The following is a 24,289-nucleotide window of genomic DNA, read 5'->3' as shown; positions in this document are numbered from 1 at the left end:
ATCCTTTTCTGGTAAGTTATTATGTTGAGATTATGCCAAATGGTGATGATCTAATGCTGTTATTTCTTTGTCACAAATACTTGTCATTCTTCATTCCTTTCTTTTTCATTTAATTTTTAAGCAGAAGAATTAGCTGTGTGGCATGTACATTAGTCACTGCATACAATAGTTGTCTGATTAGAGAAGTTGGTTACAAATGAAATTTGAAAATATGGAATCATAGCATACATGTATAATGGTTCACTCTTCAAAGGGGGCTTTTATTGTAAATCTTTTGGGAAAGCTAGTAATCACCCCTCAGTTTCTGTTATTCTTATGACCTGAATTTACATGTATAGCACATTTACTCAACACGTTATTGAGAGCTTATTATGTGCCAGACACTGGTAAGCCCTTGGAATAGAGGGTAAGCAGAAGAACCATAGCTGTGCTGAATGGAGGCTGCATCCTTACTGTTGGGAAGACAGCGGGAGATGCCCAGAACTCTGGATGTAGGTAATTTATGAAACTGTGTCTGAGGAATCTTAATTGGGAAGGCATTATAGGCTTTTGCTAGCAACCTTATTCAAGTTGAAGTTCATAAACTTAATCCTTCTCTATGGGTCTGGTGAAAAGCATGTACACTATAGTTGGCAATTTCCTCCTGTTGTCTTCCTAATGTAATGTGATTTCAGATCCTTCTCAATGTGCAGTTTCACCTAATTTTGTCTTCTGGGGACATTTTCTAATGTTTCAGGGTCCATGCTTCCATAAGGCATGTCCCAGAGGCAAACCTGGGAGGCTCCTAAGACCCTGAGGGTGCAGAGCAGGAGAGAGGTGACTACAAGCCGATCCTGCTTTGTTCCCTAGATTCTCCCTCTGGTTCACTAGGAAGAAGCTGCACTTCCCGGCATTGCCAGGGAAGTCCATGGGAAAGCAGGGGGTTTCTACAAGCTGTAAAAAGACTTAGGGGCTTGGGGCCAGCTAGCGCAGCCCACAGGTAAGGAGTACTCTTTCATGAGATGGGATTCCAGCCTGATGTATGGGCTGAAGGACCTTTCTGTCCCTGCTTTCGGGTAAGTTATGGGATTTGTATGATCTTGCTGAATCTAGGGCTCACCCTGGGAGTGAAGAGAGGCCCCTGCTGGTTCTCAGCCACGGGATATGGTGGAAAGCTGCAGCTTCTGTGTCTTCAAGGAAAGACCAGCAGGCACTTAGCTAGATAAATGCTTTCTACGGACCTCTCAAAATAAAGGGATTTTCCTCCCAAAGGTAGGATATCTTTTCTGTTCTTTTTTTTTTTAAGAATTTATTTATTTATTTGAGAGGTAGAGTTACAGACAGAGAGAGACAGAGAGAAGGTCTTCCTTCCATTGGTTCACTCCCCAAATGGCCACAACGGCCGGAGCTACGCCGATCTGAAACCAGGAGCCAGGTGGTTCTTCCTGGCCTCCCATGTGGGTGCTGGGGCCCAAGGACTTGGGCCATCCTCCACTGCTATCCCAGGCCATAGCAGAGAGCTGGACTGGAAGAGGAGCAACCGTGACTAGAACCGGCACCCATATGGGATGCCAGCACTGCAGGTGGAAGATTAACCAACCTAGTGCGCCACGGCACCAGCCCCAAGGATATCTTTTCATTTTCCTTCTTATACCTTTCTCCAGAGGTCACTTCCTTCAGATTAGTTAAATGGACATGCCCACAGTTAGGTGTGTGTCTAACTTTAAATAAATATCTCAGTCACACCGTTATGACCTTGGGTTCCAGAATACCAAGGCAGCATTCTTTCGGAGAGAGATTTCACTTCGGATCAAGTCCAAGTTTAGTATCAGTCATCTTCTTGCTAAAGGGAAAAGGATAGCTCAAGTGGCAAGAAAACACTTCCTCCCATGAACTGGTTTGCAAGTTTCTTCTCCAAGCGTCCTGAGGATGTTCCCTTATTGAATACTCATTCACCTCTCTTGTTTCCACTCGTATCTTCTGAAGATGAACAATATTTTTTTTCCAACTTGAGGTAGGAAGGAGGATTTTTTTTTTCCCTCCAGCTTTTGCTCTTTAGTTGTGTATCAAATCAATCTCAAGAAGAAGCCAGGGAACAGAAGTCTGGGCTTGGGCAGTGTTTGCTAAGCGTCTCCTTGTGTACTTGAAGAGGGGCTGGCTGACGAGTTCCTTCTGGGCTTGCTTGGCTGTTGGGAAGAGGAAAGGAGTGTCTGTTCTTCACTTAAAATGTTGAACCCTGACCAAGTGAAACTCTATTTCTGGTGTCTGCCAGTAATTTCCTCCCCTTTGAAAGAAAAATTCACGGGTTTTGGCTTCAGTGAGGAGTTTGAAGTAATCAGAGGCCCGAGTGCAGGCAGAATGAGTCCTTGGGCCTGCAAGTCTGATTAAGGAACAGGTTGATGTGAAGCCCCCAGGCCAAAGTCCCCGCAGAAGGCATTAGCAGTGAGGACTGTGCTTAGCTGCTCGGAGAGGAAGATAGAATAGAGTTGTGAAGAGGGGGGAGGGTGTGTATCCCCCCCCCCCCCCCCTTACACTGTTACCTGGTAGGGATGGATTTGACTTTGAATGGAGTCAGCCTCCTGCCTCCTGGTAGTTCAAGAACTCACTTTGCTTCTGATGCAACTGTCTTGGGACTCTTAGTTTTAACTCTACAGTTTCCCCATCCTGGTAACTCTTACCTAGGCAAAATTGGATGATTGGTCACCTTGACTGAATTTTAAGATACTTAGAGATCAAGTGATAATTGAGACTGTGGCCCAGACCTCCTTCTTCCTTTGTTTCTTAGTAGGAGGCAGCTTCAAAGATGTCATGGGAAAGGTGTTAGTGTGTCTGTATTAAATTCAATTTTCTCATGAAATTTCTGAAGTACCCTCACATACAGAATGCCCCCAGAGTGTTTACAGGATCCTGAGGAACAAACAAAAAAACAGTAGCTGCCATTGACTGCATACTTACTATGTGCTGCATGGAGAATCTTGGCAACTGAGGAGCTTTTAAATTTTATTTGAAAGGAGAAAAGGGGTGGGGGAGGGGAGAGGGAACCCCATTCTGTTGGTGTACTTCCTAAATGTCTACAGCGGTTGGGCTGGTAAGAGGCTGAGGCTGGGAGGTCCCAGGTGGGTGGTAGGAAACCGACCACTTGAGCCATCACTGCTGCCTCCCGGGGTCTGCATTAGCAGGAAGCCAGAGTCAGGAGCTGGAGCTGGAAATCCAACCTAGGGACTCCAAAATGGGATGCAGGCATCTAAACTACTACACCAAATGACCACCCTGCTAGGATATTTTTAATCAGATTTTTATGGAGGAAGAGACCAGAGCTGAAGGCTGTGACAAATTGTATTTCCCAAAGTCAAATAGAACGCTGCTGAGCCACATTTCAACTTAAGTGTGCCTGAATCTAAAATCTGTGCTCTTTCCACTAAATGAAGAGCTTATTGAAGTTGATGGTAAGTGGACAATTTATCTGATTTAGCAAAGCTCTGTGGCCCACCATTTCCAAACTCATTGCTATTCTTCGTGGTGGTATAAGGTTCCCTGGGGGTAATGTAAAGCTGTCCAGGAAGCTACATGAGCTACTTGGTCTGATAATTGTCACAGCACCTGAATAATCTTTCAGTTCTTAACTAATAAGTGCCTGGCACATAGAAGGTGCTGTTAGGAGTAGCTCTGTAGTTTTAATTAGGACATGTGAGCAGTAATCCTGAACTGAAGTGTTTTAGCTAATGAAAGACAATTCAAGAATTTTAATATAAAAGTGACCAAAGAGTCAGTGTATTAAAGAAAGAAATTATACACTTCTTGAGTTGCAAATTAGGCAAACTGCCCCTCCCCAACTTATTTTCCAAGGGAAATCTATCTTCTTGGTTGTTTGATTTGGGATAGATAGAAGACAGACTTCCTTGCCATAATAAAAGGTGCTATGCACATAATACTAAGGTAGACACCAAAGATTCTATTCTAGGGCTACAAGCTGTAAATGGTTTATTTCAGGGGAAAATCTGATCTAGGCGCTCAGTCCTAAGAAATCCCTGTGCTAAGAGCAAAGATGATTGAAACAGTTAGCTCACTGATTGAAGTCCTGACTTGTGGGCATCACAGGAAAATGCCTTGGATTGTGTGGAGGGAAGCAGAAAGCTTTTGGGTACCTTTTGCGTTTATTTCCAAACTTCACACCTGAGAGTTGTGCCTTTACCAGAAAATGAAAGTTATAATCGCAAAATTTAGAGAAGGTAGATTTGTGGAGGTCTCAAATATAACAGAGGAGACACATGAGTCTGTCCGGTCCAGTTCAACAAACACCGTGCACCCACAGGTTTCAGGGTAGTGTGCTAGATGCTGGGCGTGCAAGGAGGAGCGGCATGTGCCCTCTGATCTCAAGGGGCTCACATGGAGGCACAGGAAATAGGAAATGCATAAAGGCGTTTTTTTTAGGGCTGACTTTGAACCCTCATACGGATCAGTCTGTGCAGACTGCCAGAACAAAATACCATAGCTTGGGTGGCTCTAACCAAAGGGACTGATTTTTCTTATGATACTGGAGGCTGAATGTCTGACTCAGGATACCAGCATAGGTGGGTTCTGGTGAGGGTTCTCTTCTGGCCTGAGGTGTGCCCACATGGTCTGTCTTCCATATACATGCGTGTGGAGAGAGAGAGAGAAGAGATAGAGAGAAAGGAAGAGGGAGAGAGCTTTCTCTCTTTTTATAAGGCCCTCAATCCTACTGAGCCACAATCTACCCCCTCCCCATGACCTCATTTAACTTTAATCATTTCCTAAGGGCCCTTTCCCCAGATATAGTCACCTTGGAGGCTACGGCTTCAGCTTATGAATTTTGTGGAACACAATTTAGTTCAAAGCAATAGGCCTTAACACATCATAACAGGCATATTAATGTGTACCCATACCATATGTTATCTCTACATATATATATATTTTGCTATATTGTAAATGAAAATATTTTTATAACTTTGTTTTAGAAATTATTTAACTATGAATGACTCATTTAATTTCAGTAACTCCCTGTTGGTAATCCATTCATGCTTGGGATTTTTCCTGAACAAGAGAGCTTAAATTATTTTTGAAACTGTGAATTCTAAATTAGACAATTAATGAAATTGACATACTAGATTTTTATAAGATCACAATTTATATTTGATAGTTTTTATATAAGCACATGTATTTAAAAATTTTTTTTCAATTTATTTTCACCTTATTTGACAGAAAGAGAGAGACTGTTAAAGATCTTCCCTGTACTGTATCCTTTCCTAAATGCCAGCAACAGCCAGGACTGGGCAAGGTTGAAGCCAGGGACGTGGAACTCAATCTGGGTCTCTCATGTGGGTGGCAGGTACCCAAGTATGTGAGCCAGCATCTGCTGGCCCCCATTCTGCACATTAGCAGGAAGCTGGGTGGGAGTCAGAGCAGCCAGGACTCCAGCCTGGCACTCCAGGATGGAATGTGGGCATCCCAAGAGGTAGCGTCTGCCCTGAGTGTATGTATTTTGGAGCCACTACCTTTTTTTGGGTTTCAAATAATTATACACGCTCTGGAAAAGCTTGTTAGACTTTGTAATACCTACTGGATAAAGGGGCTGGGGGTGTTTCAGAGATCCATTTCACACTTCTGCACTCCCACCCCTAACCTCTCTTCCTAGCTCTGCTGCAGCATTTTCAGCTCTGTTAGTCTCTCAGTGTCTTACTGACATGTTACCTGTGTATGTGCCGTGCCTTCTCTTCCCTTCCAGCCTACCTCCCATTATATTTTCCTTGTCATCTTTGTTAGGCTGACATCACCAGTGAGCTAGCGGAGGCTTGGAAGCTGTTACAGTCTCTACACTCACTGGTTTCAGGTTTTAGGGTGATTTTATGATGAGCTTTTAAATACCCAGGAAACTTATGATACTGATTACTATATTTCATCCTTTGAGACCTGTATATTTGGCCTGGAGTAAGGCTTGGGGATTTTTTTTTTTTTTTAAGATTTATTTTTATCTACCTGAAAGAGATCTTCCATCCTCTGGTTCACTCCTTGATTAATAACAAGAAGAGTGCAATCCATATTATGATATCATGAAATGCCATTGGCTGTGTAAGAGGCTCTCAGAGAGCTTCCCAGCTGTTTCCAAGATGCCCTCAGTTGCCTTAAGAGTGGTCAGGAATGTTCGGCTCTGGCCACCAGGTGCTGCACTTCAATGGCCATTTTTTTTTAAATAAAGATTTATTTATTTGAAAGGTAGAAATACACAGAGAGAAAGAGTCGGGGAAAAAGAGAAATCTTCCATATGCTGCTTCACTCCCCAAATGGCTGCAATGGCCAGGGCTGGGCCAGGTCAAAGCCAGGAGCTTCTTCTTGGTCTCCTACATGAATGCAGAGGCCCAAGTACTTGGACCATCCTCTGCTGCTTTCCCAGGGGCATTAGCAGAAAGCTGGATTGGAAGTGGAACAGCCAGGACTCGAACCAGCGTCCATATGGGATGCCAGCACTGCAGGCAGAGGCTTCACCTTTTACACCATTTTACAGCACAGTGCCGGCCCCTTCAATGACTATTTCTACCACAACATTTATAGGAAGAAATGTCACTGCCTCTTGTTAATTTTGTCTCAAGTATGAAATCAGGTGCAAACTCTATTGTTTAAAAAATTATTTTTATTTCCTTGAAAGAGAAAGAGACAGAGGCAGAACTTCCAACCTTTGGCTAACTCTCCAAATACCCACAGCTGGGTCAAAGCCTGGAGCCCGCAATTCAGTCCAGGTCTCCTGTGGGTGGCAGGAATCCAAGTACTTGAGTCACCTGCTGCCTCCCAGGGTGCGTGTTAGCAGGAAGCTGGAATTAGAAGCAGAGGCTGGACTCAGCCATTCTGATACAGGATTCGATTGTCACAAGCAGCACTAAATACTTGCCTCTTTTTTTTTTTTTTTTTTAAATCATAACCAGTGGAAGTTTACTTGGCTCCGTATTCTGGAGGCCGCATCTGGTGAGGGTCTTCATGCTGGATCATAACATGGTAGAAGCCAGCACCTGGTGAGAGAGCATGAGGTACAAACTTTACAAGGGCCGAGAAGCACAGAACACAGTAACGACCACATTGGCCAGGCTGGGGCTCATTCTGTGAGCACTCCACGCCTTCCATGAGGTCAGGTACAGCTTGTCCTGCACCACGGCCGGCACTCCAGTAGTTGACGTTCAGGTAAAGTTGATTCGGCGTCAGCATGAGAAGGAAGTTTTCCTCACCTTGTATTTGAGGTCTCGCCCTTGGCCTTCATTTCCTAATTCAGAATGCTAAGACTGTCTGCTCAGTCTGGTTCCTTATCAGGGTTCAATACTTGAGGGTGCAGCTCACCGAGGGTCACCTTGTTACACCCTCTGGACACAGTAGTCTCATTATATGTCCTTCACTCACACAGGAACCCCAGAGGTAGTTTTTTTCATCTGAACCAATGGAAAGCAGAGAGGTTAAGCCACATAACCAAGATCAAGCCTCCAGGAATTGGCATGCTGGGATTTAAACCGAGACTACTTGGTTTCAAATTTGTGAACTTTCCTGTTACGAAACCCTGAAGAAGTGGACAGGATGTTGAATTTGAGTGAAAGGATTTGGAATAATAATGCTGTTAGGGCAAAAAGTCCAGAGGAGAATGCCACGGTGCAGGAGGGGGAGGGTATGAAGGCAGCTTGGGCTGTGAGTTAGGAGCCCTTGGGCACAACTGGGTCCTAACTTCCCTGTTTTTGCTCTGCCCTGGCCTCATGTTACCCTTCTGAAGCATCTTGGTTTCCAAGTTCACCTCTGTCCTTGATTTTCCAGGAGCCATGGAGCAGCCGGCACGGTGGTGAAGCAGCCGGTCCGCGGGGCCAGTGCTAGGACCACAGTCACGGCGATTGTACAGACGGGCGGGGACTGGAGCACTGGCCTCTTCAGTATCTGCAGAGACAGGAGAGTGTGTACGTTTTCGATTTTTCATTTGAGCTCCTCCTCGCTGTTTCGTTTGCCAAGACATCAATGAGTAGAAAAGCTACATCAGGCCCCCAGGAGAGAAATTAAATGGCTTCAGAATAATAGGACTAATCTTTTAGTGACTCAAATGCACTCCTTGGCTGGAAAAATCTTGTTTTTCAGCAGTGTGAATGCTTTTGTAAAAGAAGGGCTACTATCAAGATTTTTTTTTTAATCACAAAATCCACTATTGGCAAAGGTGCGCAAAATAGATTCCTTCGTTCACTGCTGGTGGGAGTATGAGTTGGTATAGTCATCCTGGTAGAAGGCTTAGTAATACATATAGAAAAGACCTTGAGTGTTACATAGATTTCGACCTAGTAATTACATTTTTAGGAGCTTAGTCTGAGAAAATAAATCATTTGCGAAGATTTAGTGGGAACATTAAATTTTGCAGTATTGGTTATTACAGCAAAAACCTGGAACAATGTAAATATTAAACAGAGTAACAATTCAACAATGCAAATATTCATAGAATCAGTTATTATACAGTCATGAAAAGTCCTATCCGAAAATGGCACTTTAAGAAATGAAAAGATGTTTTCGATAAATTTTCAGGTTAGAGAAAAAGATTGCAAAATGATGAACATTAGCGTTTTTTTCCAAGGGGAAATTCTTAGAAAAATATCTGGGAGGATATGAATACAAATGTTTTTATTTATAGCAGGTGTCTCTGGATGGTAGGCTAATGGGTGATTTTAATTTTCTTTTTATTTATCTCTTCAATATTTCTGTGAAGAATATGTAGTAGTCTTATTAAACACCAGAAAAATTATAGGATAAGCCTCCTTTATGGATTGAAATTTTTTCAGACCCTGGTTCAGCTGTAGAGAGAGACAAATTGTCCACTGGTTATATGTTACCCTGGGTTTGAAGTTTAAAACACATTCATCTCTTTCTACCTTAGGATAGACTGACCCACCTCTGGTACATGTCAGGGACCCCTGCTGGGACCTGATACTCTTGCCCTAGGGAGTAATTGGGTCACAGAATCTCTTTCACAGGAGCGGGAAATCAGTTTAGATACAAGGGCAAATCTCTTAGGTTCAAAAACTCAATAGAGCTTGGGTCAAATCTTTTTGAAGAAATGACTCTCCTCGTCCTCTAAAGGCTTCTGGCCAGATCTCAGTTTGTCATTGAATCCTCACAGGAGAGACCCACCCTGGAGTTCTGAGGCAGTCCTCATTCAGTCGAAAGTCTTCCCTGGGGCTGGCATTGTGGTGGGGTAAAGCCGCCGCCGGAAGTGCTGGCATCCCATATGGGCTCTGGTTTGAGTCCCGGCTGCTCCTCTTCCAATCCAGCTCTCTGCTATGGCTTGGGAAAACAGTGGAAGATGGCTCAAGTCCTTGGGTCCTTGCACCCACATGGGAGACTCGGAAGAATCTCTTGGCTCCTGGCTTAGGCTTGGCCTAGTTCTGGCCAGTGCAGCCATTTGGGGAGTGAACCAGTAGATGGAAGATCTCTTTCTCTCTCTCTAACTTGACCTTCAAATAAATAAATCATTCTTTCTAAAAAGAAAGAGAAAGTCTTCCCTGTGATCCAGAGCTTGGCAGGTCTCTTTCTGACACTGCCACTGAAGTGGGTTTGTGACCTGACTACTGACAGCAGCCGTTCTGTGCTCTCAGGAGTCTTCCTGGTTCTCTGCTGTTAGAGTGACTTTGGCTTTCACTCAAGGTACAGAGAGGGTAGAGTAACCAACAGTGCTGAGATGTGGACATCTAGCCTCGGACTGATACGAGGATCATTTTCCTTTTATAGCTAAGTGTTGGGGACTGGGAGAACATCACTGCACTTTCTTTCTTTTTTTATTTTATTTTATTTTTTTTAACTTTTATTTAATGAATATAGATTTCCAAAATACAGCTTATGGATTACATTGGCTTCCCCCCCTCCCCAATGACTTCCCTCCCACCCGCAACCCTCCCCTTTCCCACTCTCTCTCCCCTTCCATTCTTATCAAGATTCATTTTCAATTTTCTTTATATACAGAAGATCAGTTTAGTATACATTAAGTAAAGATTTCAACAGTTTGCACCCACATAGAAACACAAAGTGAAAAATACTGTTTGAGTACTCGTTATAGCATTAAATCTCAATGTACAGCACATTAAGGACAGAGATCCTACATGAAGAGTAAGTGCACAGTGACTCCTGTTGTTGACTTTACAAATTGACACTCCTGTTTATGGCATCAGTAATCTCCCTATGCTCCAGTCATGAGTTCACCGACTCTTATCTTATTTAGACAAGGTCATAGTCAAAGTGGAAGTTCTCTCCTCCCTTCAGAGAAAGGTACCTCCTTCTTTGAAGACCTGTTCTTTCCACTGGGATCTCACAGAGATCTATCTTTCATTTAGGTTTTTTTTTTTTTTTTTTTGCCAGTGTCTTGGCTTTCCATGCCTATGCCTGAAATACTCTCATGGGCTTTTCAGCCGGATCCGAATGCCTTTAGGGCTGGTTCTGAGGCCAGAGTGCTGTTTAGGACATCTGCCATTCTATGAGTCTGCTGTGTATCTCGCTTCCCATGTTGGATCGCTCTCCCCTTTATTTATTCTATCAGTTAGTATTAGCAGGTGCTAGACTTGTTTATGCATCACTGCACTTTAAACTAGGGCAAAGCCTGGAATATCATGCAGTAGTTAAGAGAACAGGTTTGTTTCAGAGATAGACTTCACACTGTTTTTTTTTTTTTTTTTTTTTTTTTTTTTTTTTTTGACAAAGTTAGATAGTGAGAGAGACAGAAAGAAAGGTCTTCCTTTCCTTGATTCACCAACCAAATGGCTGCTACAGCTGGAGCTACGCCAATCCGAAGCCAGGAGCCAGGTGGTTCTACCTGGTCTCCCATGTGCGTTCAGGGGCCCAAGCACTTGGGCCATCCTCCACTGCCCTCCCAGGCTGCAGCAGAGAGCTGGACTGCAAGAGGAGCAACCGGGACTAGAAACCGGTACCCATATGGGATGCTGGTGCCACAGATGGAGGATTAACCAAGTGAGCCACGGTGCTGGCCCCAGCTTGATTTCTAACTCTGCCTCTTACTAGCCATATGACCTTGAGCATGTTTTATGGCTCTTCATTTTTCTACCTCCTAGGTGCCTACCTTAAGGATGAATCAAGAGTAAAGCAGATAGTGCATAGACCCCACTCTTTTATTTTTTTTTAATTTTTTTTTCCCCAAAGAAACCTTTTATTTAATGGGTAGAAGTTTCTTAAGTTTAACTTTAGGAATATAGTGGTTCTTTCCACCATACCTGCCCTCCCACCCCAATTTCCACTGCACCTCCTCCTCCCTCTCCCCTTGCCAGTCTCATTCTTCATTAAGATTCATTTTCCGAGCCGGCGCCGTGGCTCACTAGGCTAATCCTCCGCCTTGCGGTGCTGGCACACTGGGTTCTAGTCCTGGTTGGGGCGCTGGATTCTGTCCTGGTTTCCCATCTTCCAGGCCAGCTCTCTGCTGTGGCCAGGGAGTGCAGTGGAGGATGGCCCAAGTGCTTGGGTCCTGCACCCCATGGGAGACCAGGATAAGTACCTGGCTCCTGCCTTCGGATCAGCGCGGTGTGCTGGCCGCAGCGCACTGGCCACAGCGGCCATTGGAGGGTGAACCAATGGCAAAGGAAGACCTTTCTCTCTGTTTCTCTCTCTCACTGTCCACTCTGCCTGTTAAAAAAAAAGATTCATTTTCCATTAGCTTTGTATACAGAAGACTAACTCTATAGTAAGTAAAGATATCAACAATTCACACATCACACACACACACAAACTGTCTGAGAACCAGTTTTACAGTTAACTCTCATAATGCAAGTCATTGAGGATAGAGGTCCTGCACAGCGGCTCTTGTTAATTTCACAATTAACACTCTTATGTATGACATCAATGACCACTTGAGGCTCAAAGTGGAAGTTCTCTCCTATCTTTAGAGAAAAGTATATCCTTTGATGGCCACTTCTTTCCACTGGGGTCTCATTCACAGAGATCCTTCACATAGGACATTTTTTCTGCCACGGTGTCTTGGCTTTCCATGCCTGCCAAGCTCTCATGGGCTTTTCAGCCAGAGCAGAATGCCTTAAGGGCTGATTCTGAGGTCAGAATGCTGTTTAAAGCAATTGATAGACTCCACTCTTAACACCACTTTGGAGTTTAACTGAGTCAGTTAGGTGTTTTTAGTTGCCAGCCATACTAGGTTGAATAGAGTTTCCTTAAAATTCACATAATTTTGGTGTATCTGAATGTGATTTTATTTGGAAGTAGGGTCTTTACGATGTAGTCAAAATAAAGTCATACTGGCTGAGGGTAGGCCCTAATCACTGACTGGATTAGGCAGAGGCAGAGATTGGAGTGACATCTACAAGACAGGAAGGTGTGGGGTTGCCAGCAGCCCTCAGAAGCTAGGAAAGATACAGGGAACACATTCTCCCTTGGGCTATTTAGGTGAAACCAACTCTGCCAACACCTTGATTTTAGACTTCTAGCCTCTAGAATCATCCATTGAGAGAATATCGGTTGTTTAAAGCTGCCCAGCTTGTGGTATTTTATTACGGTATCCCTAGGAAACTGAACAGCAAAATTAGATCCCATTTGAAAATACAAGGCAGCTCCGAGAATCAAAGACTAAGTTAAAAACCAAGACCTGAAGGGACAGTTGCACTTTTTAAAATTTATTTGACAGGTAGAGTTTTTTTTTCAGGTTTTGAGGTTTATTAAAATAAAGTATTAGCAAACAATTGCAAAAACAAATTTTTTAAGAGTTACGGCTTTGAAAAGCACAATATAGTAAAACCTAGTACATGTTTGTAAGTATCAAAAAGAACAGTCGAAGCAAGTTGCTAGAATTTCATTTTGTCAATATCAACAGAAACGGACAAGTACAAATGAGAAGCAGACCTGCAGCGCAGCCGTTGGTTTGGTCTTTATCATCTGCATGTGAAACACCTTTCTAGGAGAAAGTCAGCTATTGCATACATTCATCCCATTTTCCTGACAATCTTACCCGATTTCAGTGATTGCAAAATGCAACTTTAACCACACAGGTTAAAAAGGAAATCACTTGCTGAACCAGCCCCTTCTAGAGTCCCTAGAGTTATTTTAGGAACAAATCAAAGCAGTGTCATCACCAGCGGTAATAAAAGGCAGAAACCTGGCACTAAAAGATTTCTGTTACAAGGATTTGGGATTCTTTGGCCTCACTGGAGTTTTGTTATAGCTCACACCTGCTAGTAATCAAGAAGACACTATTCATTCATGAAGGGGAAAAACTACCTGTAAACAAAATTCCAAATGTTTAAAGGTAACTTCAAGTAAATTCATATTGTACAATGGCTTACGACGATTCTAGGAATTTTAGGAAGTGAGTTATTTAGACAAGAATGACACCAACCTTTCTCACGCTGCCATGAAAGACCAATCCATCCCGGTCTATAACTGGATCTTTTGAACAAAGTAACTCATCACTTGTGTAACATCAGCTGCTCCTGGCAAATAGCATAGTATACATTTTCTCATTTACAAAGCAACACACCCATCAGAGCGTGAACTCACTTCCACTGGTTTTGGCGAACCACCCAACTGTAGGATGTCACTTAGTTTACAGGACAGCAGTCCTCTGGGAAACAAGCGATCCAATGTGGCAGGCTTGATAAACATGGTTACTCCTGTAACCAGCATGACAGAGTTTTACAGACTGTGAGAGAGAAAGGGGCATAGAGACAGAGACAGAGACAAAGAGGTCTTCTGTTGGTTCACTCTCCAAATAGCTGCAATAACTGGACCTGCACCCATCTGAAGCCAGGAGCCAGGAGTTTCTTCCTGGTCTCCCATGTGGGTGCAGGGGCCCAACCACTTGGGCCATCCTCCACTGCTATCCCAGGCCACAGCAGAGAGCTAGACTGGAAGAGGAGCAACCAGAACTAGAACCTGGAGTCCATATGGGATGCTGGCACTGCAGGCAGAGGATTAACCTAGTGTGCCATGGCACTGGCCCCAGTTGCATTAGTATCAGGGGCTAACTTACAGTCCAATCAACTTCAAATGTTTTTATCCTTCTGCTGTTCTGTCTGATAATTGATGTTTCAGTAGAAGCAACTCAATTAGCCTAGTTTGGGCCACAAGTCTACTGATTGGCCAGGCCAGGGAACTCTGGCTAACAATAATGAAAAGATAATTTCATAAATTTACTATTGGGGTCCAATTGCCTGGAAAAATCTCAACAAAAATCACTATAATTCACTGGGGTAGGCCAGAGCCAGGAGCCAGGAGCTTCTTCTGGGTCTGCCATATGAGTGGCAGGGGCCCAAACAATTAGGCCATCTTCTAGTGCCTTTCCCAGGGCATTAGCAGGGAGGCCCCTCTGTGCTTTGAAAAGTCCTTTTGGGCCGGCGCTGCGGCTCACTAGGCTAATCCTCCGCCTTGTGGCGCCGGCACACCGGGTTCTAGTCCCGGTCGGGGTGCCGGATTCTGTCCTGGTTGCCCCTTTTCCAGGCCAGCTCTGCTGTGGCCCGGGAGTGCGATGGAGGATGGCCCAAGTACTTGGGCCCTGCACCCCATGGGAGACCAGGAGAAGTACCTGGCTCCTGCCATCGGATCAGCGTGGTGCGCCGGCCACGGCGGCCATTGGAGGGTGAAACAACGGCAAAAAAGGAAGACCTTTCTCTCTGTATCTCTCACTGTCCACTCTGCCTGTAAAAAAAAAAAAACAAAAAACAAAACAAACAAACAAAAGTCCTTTTGGATAGGTCCCCATGGCCATGATGCAGAATTCAAAGCTGCCTACCCCTTTTGAATACGAAAAGCAAGCACTCCAGCCTGCTTTCCACCACCCAGTTCTCTCCAGAGGCAACTACTCTTACTGAACACAGACATCGTCCATGTTTTTAAGCACATATAAAAATTGAAATTATGAAAATAGATTTTAAGAATTAAAAGTATCATATAATCATTATAAAAAACAAAAATGAAAAACTGTAAAAGAAAAAAGCAATATGCTATAATCCCAGCCCTGGAAGATAACCGTTGTTAGTATTTTGGTGTCTATCCTTACTGATATTTTGCTTTGTTGCTTGTGTGTATGTGTATCATTTATACAAATGGTAGACTTATAAACACTATTCTGTACCTTTGTTGTGTTTTAATTTTTTAATTAAAGATTTATTTATTTATTTGAAAGAGTTGCAGAGACAAGGGAGAGGCAGAGAGAGAGAGAGAGAGAGAGCGAGCGAGGTCCTCCATCCGATGGATCACTCCCCAGTTGGTTGCAACGGATGGAGCTGTGCTGTTCCGAAGTCAGGAGCCAGGGGCTTCCTCTGGGTCTCCCATGTGGGTGTGGGGACCCAAGGACTTGGGCCATCTTCCACTGCTTTCCTAGACCATAGCAGAGAGCTGGATTGGAAGTAGAGCAGCCTGGTCTCGAACTGGTGCCCATATGGGATGCCGGTGCTTCAGGCCAGGGTGTTAACCTGCTGGACCACAGCGCCGGCCCCTGTTGTGTTTTAATTTAACAATCTGCCTAGGTGATCAGACTTCTTAAATTGCTGCAGAAATTTCATTGTATGAGTGTGCTACAGAATATTTATGGAGAAGTTCCCATTGGTGGGCCTTTCTGTGGTTTCCAGACATTTTGCTATTCAAACCAATGCTCTATGGCTGTCTTTGTCCAGGTGTCATTTCACACATGGAGGTTTAACTGTTGGACAGTTGCTGAGGAGTAAACCTGCCTGTCAAATAAAATAGGCTGTTTCAGCTCTTGCTAAGATATTGCCAAATAGCTTTCCACTTAGAAGTTGGATTAATTTATACTCCCACTGGCAATGTATGACTGTGCTCCATTCCTTTTTGGAGCATCTCTTAATGTTAGAAGGTTCTGCCTCTTTGTAATAATTGATGTAAAATGTGCTTCTGTGAAATTTCCACCCACAATACCTTACAAAGTGTTAGTTGTATTATGCTGTACATGTCATTGAGCAATGTGGTTTTTTTTTTTTTAATTCAAAATGTATCTTAGAGATTTAGCCTTGTTGGTATTTAATTGATCTCTCCCTGTATTCTTAATTATTCCATAGAATGGTTATGTCTCCTGGTAACTTGTACTTCAGGATATTAAAGTACATTTGAATTGTTTTAAATTTCAAGTTACAAACAATGCTGCCAGAGACTATCCTTGTGACAGTTTCCTTGTATACCTGTGTAAGCATTACTCTAGGGTAGATACTGCTAAGTGGAATAACTGGGTCCTATAGGATTTTTTTTTAAAGATTTATTTATTTATTTGAAAGAGTTACACAGAGAAGAGAAGGAGAGGCAGAGAGAGGTCTTCCATCTACTGGTCCACTCCCCAATTGGCAGTGGCCAGAACTGTGCCGATCTGAAGCCAGGAGCCAGGAGCTTTTTCAGGGTCTTCCCACATGGGCACAGGGGCCCAAGGACTTGGGCCGTTTTCTACTGCCTTCCCAGGCCATAGCAGAGAGCTAGATTCGAAGTGGAGCAGCCAGGACTCGAACCGGCGCCCATATGGGATGCCAGCACTGCAGGCAGTGGCCTTACCCGTCACGCCACAATGCCAGTTCCAGGATTTTAAATTGTAATAGATTCAGCAAAGTTGTCTTCCATAGTGGTCGTGCCAATTTCCACTTCCGTCTATTTGTGGAGAGAACATGGTTCCCCACAATAGATGATATTAACAAACTTTGAAAACTTTGGCATTCTCGTGGATAATAAATGGTTTCTTGTTGCCTTAGTATACGTTTCTAATGACATTAAGCAGCTTTTCGTGATTCTTATTGTCCTTTGTGTTTCATGTTCAGTGAACTATTTGCTCATGCCCTGTTCCCATCTTTGGTTTAATCTTTTATGTATTGGTCTATAGGAGTTCTTTGTGTATTATAGATAATTTAGGCCTATGATAGTATCAATAAAAAGGGACACAGAATAGAGAGGAGACAGGATACGAACTTGCAGCCAGAATGAATTTATTCACAGAGGTGGGTGCACACAGGCGGAATACGTGGCAGAGGGCCCAGGCCCTCAGTGGGCTGGGCCTTATTATCTTCGGATATGCTGAGAGTCCAGAGTCAGGTGGGGGGCAGTAGCTAGAGGTGAGTTTCTCCATAACAAGTTTTTCAAACCTGGAAAAGAATGCAGGGGGTGGGGTGGGGTAGGGAGGGGAGCAATGCAGGGTGTGAGACCGAGATGGTCTCTTGGAAGGATTCAGGGATAAGGGGTGAATTCCAGTTATCTCTCTTTTCGGGCAAGGAGCTGGAATGGCTGAGGTTTATGTCTTTGTTCCATCAGTAGGTATCGCAGTAAATTCTGTTAAAGACAAAGGACCCCATGGTCCTTTTTGTGCACATCTATTCTTGGGGTGTGATTTGACTATTTTCCTTCCTTCCTTCCTTCCTTCCTTCCTTCCTTCCTTCCTTCCTTCCTTTTTTTTTTTTTTTTGTTTAAGGATTTATTTACTTATTTGAAAGGCAGGGTTACAGAGAGAGAGAGGACGATACAGAAAGAGGGAGATCATCTATCTGCTGGTTCACTCTTCAAATGGCCACAACAGCTGACGCTGAGCCAGGCCGAAGCCAGGAGTCAGGAACTTCTTCCAGGTCTCCCATGTGGGTGCAGTGGCCCAAGGACTTGGGCCATCCTCCGCTGCTTTCCCAGGGGCATTAGCAGGGAGCTGGATTAGAAGTGGAGCAGCTGGGGCTCAAACGTTACCCATAGGGGATACCAGCATTGCAGGTCGAAGTTTAACCTTTTATGCCGCAATGCTGCCCTGATTTGCAATTTGCATATCCCCCTGCACTCCTTGCAGTACAGAGCAGTAATAATTGACACAAAAGATCATTTTTAAAGAAGTTGCATAATTTAAGAGTGCCCAACAGGAGTACAACTGAAGTAATGATAGGATGGCGTTCTGGAGCACACAAATCCACACCCCTATGGCGTAACAGATAAATGTGGAAAACACGAGAAGATGCGGATGTATGTGTAGTTAGTAGGACCTGGAGGTCAGACTACCTGAGTTCAGATCTGGCCTCTGCCCCTCACTGGCAGTCATTGAATCTGGGTAAATTGCTTAAGACTTCTAGGTGTTACTTTCCCCATCTGTAAAAATGAGGATAATAACAGGACCTATTTTATATGACTGATGGAGAGATTAAATGAGTTAATATAGGGAAATTATATTTTTACCAGAGCTATATAAATATTAGCTGTTATATAATAAAAGTTTGTTCTGTAGTGTGTATGTGTGTGTGTGTGTGTGTGTGTTGTGTTTTAAATCACATCTGACTTTTAAACCAATTGAATTTTGGGTGTGTTTCCTTCAGCCTCTCGTACCACCTGCTAATGAACACTTAGATAACATGATTATATGACATAAAAGATTAAAAATAAAGATAACAGCAATAACAGCATGAGTTTTTTAAAAAAAGGCATATGAGTCATAAAAATATGGTACAGGAGTTCCAGTGAACATAAACAGCTTCTTTGCAATATACTTGCTAAGGAAAGTGGGCATTTCTTTTAAGCAGTTAAAGTGTTGCAGCTGAAGCAATTGTGAAAACACAATTTATCGGTCACTTAGTTTGCCAGCTTTACAATCATGCGATTTTTGATTGATTTTTTATTTGATGGGATTTTCTGTATTTTATAATTCATTCATAAAGTAGAAGTTGATTGGTCTTTATGGGCCACTGATTCCAGATTTTTCTATTTCAAGATTGTACACATTGTGACCACTCTCTACCTACTGGTACATTTTTATTGGACCTTGTGTTCTTTGAGCTGTTCCAATGGTCAGTGCCAGGTGGGGCCTGCTGTTCTCCCTGGGATTTTATTTTATTTTATTTTCTTCAAAGATTTATTTATTTGAAAGACAGAGTTACAGAGAGGAAGGTAAAGATAGAGAGAGAGAGGTCTTCCATCTGCTGGTTCACTCCCCAAATGGCCGGAGCTATGCCAATCTGAAGCCAGGAGCTTCCTGCAGGTTTCCCATGTGGATGCAGAGGCCCAAGGACTTGGGCTGTCCTCTGCTTCTTTCCCAGGTGCATTAGCAGGGAGCTGGATCAGAGTGGAGCTGCTAGGAGATGAACTGGATGCTAGTGCTGCAGACCAGGGCCTTAATCCACTATACCACAGCACCGGCCCCAAGGAATTTTATTTTTCAGTGCAGAATGAAATATCCTAGACTTATGAGAGACTGAATTCAGAGCTTGCCGTGGGCCAATGATGCTCACAGCAGATGATTGACTATGTTGAGACTCCTGAATGGATGAAAGAGGTGTCTTGCTCCTCAGCCTGCTCCGTCCCTCCTCCCCAGCTTCAACCACTCCTTCAAGCACTGTGCAAACCTGAAGCTGTCTGGAGTCCTAGGACATACCTTGACAGTTCTAAGACAAAGTAGCATACCTGACTTTTGGCTTCATTGTCACTGAAGTTTGGAGTAAAGCAGTAAGCAGTACTTACTGTTGGGGAGGGAAGTATAAGCAGGGACAGGATGTTGACAGGAAGTTCTTCTGGGTGCCCATGTCATGGTACATAAGACTTTGAATTTGCTGCACTAAAGGGCTAAGGTTTGCATTCCCTAGAATGACTACAGTGGAAAAGGCTGGCAGCACCAAGAAATTGGTAACGATGGTTGGTGAGGGTGTGGAACGGTTAGAACATCTTGTACATTGCTGGAGGGAGTGTCAGCACTGATACTTGAACTGTTTGCTATTTTTTGTAAAGTTAGATATCTATCTACCCCATGACCTGGCAGTTCTACTCCCAGGAATCCCCTCAAGTGAAATGAAAACAAATGTACACACAAGTACTTATAGATGAGTATTCATAGCTTTCTTATTCATAATAGTAAGAAGATGGAGTGATTGACCATCCATCAATGGGGGAATGGATAAGAAAATTTGTGGAAGGTTAATAGAATGGACTACCACTCAAAATTAAAAATGTAGCTACAGATTCATGTAATGCCATGGGTGAATCTAGAAAAAACACGGTGTTTAAAGAATTCAGATGCAGAAGTAAAGATGATTCCATTTATATGGAGTCCAAGAAGAGACAAGTATCATTAATGGGAAACAATGGTTGCCTCTGGAAGGGGAAGTGGGAGGGTTGGCATTGACTGGAAAGGCACGAGGAACTCTGGGTGATGATACTGTTCTACATATTTGATTACTTGGGTGAATTTGTGGAAACTCATCCACTATGACTGTACATCTTCCTATGTACAAATTACACCTCAACAAAAGATTTATTTTGTACGATTCTCAAGGATTATGGTTATAACACTTGGTATTTTTTTTCTATTTGCTAGTCCTAACTATGTGCATTTGTGAGGATCGTCATCTTTCGTAGTGACAAATGACATAACTTTTAACTGTGTATCAGGGATCCTTAACCTTGGTCCAGTAATAGTTTTCAGGGGATCCATGAACCCTGTGGAATTCAGTGTATGTATATGTGCATACATTTTTCTTTTCCCTTATGAAGTGAGTTCATAGCTTTTATTATATTCTCAAAGGGTATGTGACCCAAATATATTTTGAATAAAACCTCTGTGCTAGAAGATTCATGCAAAATGTGTCAGACACAATATCAAGAGTTAAAGATGAATGAACTAATAAATGACAGGTTGTTTCCAGCTGATGTTCAAGGAACAAAGCTCCTAATAGGTTGCAGATTAAAACTGTCAGATGTCAATGGTTCCATGAAATGAACAAAAATGAGAGTAACCTTCTGGTCTGAGAAATAGAATAAAATGTACCATAAAAGTGTATCATTAAACAACTTTTGATCACATTTAAAGAAAAATACATCTGATACTCAAAAGTATTCTATATACTGTATCTATCTTAAATATGGAAATTAGATTAATAGAACTGACAGTTATGATTCAACTCTAAAAGAATTATTTAACATTTTTCTCTTGATGAAATAACCAATTACTACAGTCAGTGCTAACAGAATTGTGTCAGGCCCAACTTTGTCAGTGTTTAACAAAAGAAGGCAATTTTGATGTGACTCAGTTACAGCAATTTTCCTATACTAAGTTTTGAGGATTGGTTTTCGTTGTCAGCCTCTGATTGTAGGGAGACAATGCAGAATTAAGTTGGTGGCAGAGGCTTGTAAATGCTTTTTGAGATGTGAAGTGGCTCCAAGAACATGTGAGAACTTGGGCTTTCTTTTTTGTGGTTATTGATAGGTTTCTGTGGTCTGTTTTGTCCTATGTGTCTTGAGTGTGACATTGCCAGGCATTATGGAGAGTGTCTGTGTTGGCCATTGTTACCTGGATCCACCTTTGCACTGAGAATTGGCACCAGAGAGAGACATAAAATACGGGTAAGTGTACGGAAGGTCTGTGTGACCCTGGATCTATATAAGAACCTGGATGTCTTCCAAATTTGTGATTCCTCCCCTCGCCCCACCCTGCCAAAAAAAGGAGGTATGGGTGAGGATACTTAAAAATACCCCACTTAGTGGCAAACTTTAGGAAAGGAAAGAAATTTCCCATTTCATTCTTTACTAGGAAATATAAGCTCACAAAAATCCTATATGATGAATGGTATTTTCAAGGGGAAAATGATAATGCAGATTGTTGGTCAGGGTGCTCCAGAGCTGTGCTTCGATGAAGGGTGATTGGAGGACATGGCCATGATTGTTGGTCTTACTCCACCTCTCTCATCATTATATAGTCATGGACATCTACAGAAGTAAAACCACCTGCTAGCTTTTTGTTAATATATCAAGAGAAGATGACAGACAGAATCACACAAGGTTTGGAGGGGATACTTGGGAATCTGACTTAAAATATGTGACATGTGCAGCATTTACATGACATGTCCAGAATTCATTTGGTGGTTTCCTGGGAGTCTTTCAAAGAGCCAGATAGTCAACTTCCAGTATAGTGGAGACTGAAATACATGTGAGATTGGAAAAGGACAGGTCGTACATGTTAAATGTGGACAGATTTTAAAAAGGCATCTCTTTATGCCTTCTATGAGTGATCCCTCTGATATATATATATATTATATATATGTGTATATATATATATATATTTTTTTTTTTTTTTTTTGGACAGGCAGAGTTAGAAAGTTCTTCCTTCTGTTGGTTCAACCCCCAAGTGGCTGCTATGGCTGGTGCGCTACGCCGATCTGAAGCCAGGAGCCAGGTGCTTCCTCCTGGTCTCCCATGCGGGTGCAAGCACTTGGGCCATCCTCCACTGCCTTCCCTGGGCCACAGCAGAGAGCTGGCCTGGAAGAGGGGCAACCGGGACAGAATCCGGCACCCCACCGGGACTAGAACCCAGGGTGCCGGTGCCGCAGGGGATTAGCCAAGTGAGCTGCGGCGCTGGCAATATATATATTTTTAAAAGATTTATTTATTTATTTATTTATTTTTGACAGGCAGAGTGGACAGTGAGAGAGAGAGACAGAGAGAAAGGTCTTCCTTTGTCGTTGGTTCACCCTCCAATGGCTGCCGCGGCCGGCATGCTGTGGCCGGCGCACCGTGCTGATCCGATGGCAGGAGCCAGGTACTTATCCTGGTCTCCCATGGGGTGCAGGGCCCAAGCACTTGGGCCATCCTCCACTGCACTCCCTGGCCACAGCAGAGAGCTGGCCTGGAAGAGGGGCAACTGGGACAGAATGTGGTGCCCCGACCAGGACTAGAACCTGGTGTGCCAGCGCCGCAAGGCGGAGGATTAGCCTAGTGAGCCGCAGCGCAGGCCTAAGATTTATTTATTTTTATTTGAAAGACAGTGTTACAGAGAGAAGTAGAGACAGAGAGAGAGGTCCTCCATCTGCTGGTTCATTCCCCAGATGGCCGCAATGGCTGGAGCTTGTGGGAGATGGAGTCCCTAGCTTGCTAAATGTGGGTTTCGCTTACGTGCTCTGGCTTGCTTGCTTGCCTGCTGTAACGCCATGATAGGCCTCACCCTGGACCAGGAAGGAGGCAGGCGGGGTCCTTGAGTACAAAGAGAGTAAGCTCCCTTGGAATTTATTACCTTCTGCCCTAGACCAGCTCCCCTGGAATTTATGGCCCAATGCTTCCTCCCCATGCCATCTCCTTTGTGTGGCCTTCCCGCCACATAATGTATATAGTCTTTACGTTTAAATGAACCAATGAACATGTTAGGTCCCAATACCTTGCCATATAGAGAATAAGAAGGTAACCTGCACGAGATGACCTGCACCCTTGTAAGTGTGAGGCTATAAAAACCTCTCTTATGCAAATGAGAGGGCCTTTTGCCTGTGTACCGCTAAATGGCTGTGTGCGTGTAGGGGGTCCCAGCCGGCTGGTAACAGATAAACCTCTGCTTTTGCATCCTCGACTGTGTCTTGTCCATTGATTGGGAAATTCGGACACAACAAGCTGAGCCGATGTGAAGTCAGAAGCCAGGAGCTTCCTCCAGGTCTCCCATGCAGGTGCAGGGACCCAAGGACCTGGGCCATCTTCTACTGCTTTCCCAGGCCATGGCAGAGAGCTGGATTGGGAGAGGAGCAGCTGGGACTAGAACCGGCACATATATGGGATGCCGGCACTTCAGGCCAGGGCTTTAACCCGCTGCCCTCCTCTGATATATTTTTAAGTGAAGGAAAAAGGCATAGATGTAACTATTTACATAAAAAGATGATATATGTATAAGCCTATGTAGACATGGAACTTCCCCAGAAGTTGGTAACAATGGTTGTTTCTAGACAGGTAACTGGGTGGCTGGGAACAGCTGTATTTGGGCAACAACTTTTTACTTTTGGACCATGTTTACTTATTAACCACTCCAAAGAAATAAATAAGTATAAATGGTAGGTCCTAAGAGAAAGATAGAACCTAGGTGTGATGGAGAAGCTAGTGGTTTTAAGCCCAAGAGCAGTATCAGGAAGTCTGAAGGGTAGGCTGGGAATCATAGGTACTGATTAGCTGCCTAGCTTCTGGGCACTTGGGTCACCCAGTGACCCTCGATGTTGGTGGATATTAGAAGCAGTGGGTGGGATGAGTCAGCAGGGAATTGTATAGGTCTCCAGGAAATGGAGGAGACTGTACAATTGTGGGAGAACAAAGACCCTGGTCTCGCCCTAGGGCACACTGTGTGAGGACTGGCTGGCGGTGCACTGCTGTTGGCCCCTTTCCATCTGTCAGGTGGCTCGGGAACTCAAGATGAGGACCTCCCATCTCTATGAAATCTGTGCGGTCGCTGCACCTAAGGACACCCTGGTTTGACTCAGCAAGACAACTCCTCCTGCTCACTCTGCTCTCCTCCCAAACTCTTCTTAGGAGATTTTTTTTTCCTTCGAATTTTCACTAAACAGTATGAAAATAAATGATTAATGCCCCTACT

At 43.6% G+C, this 24,289-nt stretch overlaps 1 protein-coding gene across 1 annotated transcript; it reads left to right on the top strand.

Moving 5' to 3' along the window:
- Positions 1 to 1,868: 1,868 nt before the first annotated feature.
- Positions 1,869 to 24,279, top strand: PLAC8L1 (PLAC8 like 1). The gene is made up of 4 exons (XM_002710284.6): positions 1,869 to 1,993; positions 7,783 to 7,919; positions 21,158 to 21,294; positions 24,031 to 24,279. Exons 1-4 carry the CDS (start codon positions 1,869 to 1,871, stop codon positions 24,169 to 24,171), a joined length of 540 nt encoding a protein of 179 aa, XP_002710330.1. The 3' UTR covers positions 24,172 to 24,279.
- Positions 24,280 to 24,289: the final 10 nt, after the last annotated feature.

This window comes from Oryctolagus cuniculus, chromosome 6, assembly GCF_051225735.1.
Source record: "Oryctolagus cuniculus isolate XC-2025 breed Fujian yellow rabbit chromosome 6, ASM5122573v1, whole genome shotgun sequence".
Lineage (NCBI taxonomy): Eukaryota > Metazoa > Chordata > Mammalia > Lagomorpha > Leporidae > Oryctolagus > Oryctolagus cuniculus.
Note: the sequence above shows the minus strand (reverse complement) of the source record. Positions and strands in the feature narration are given on the sequence as shown.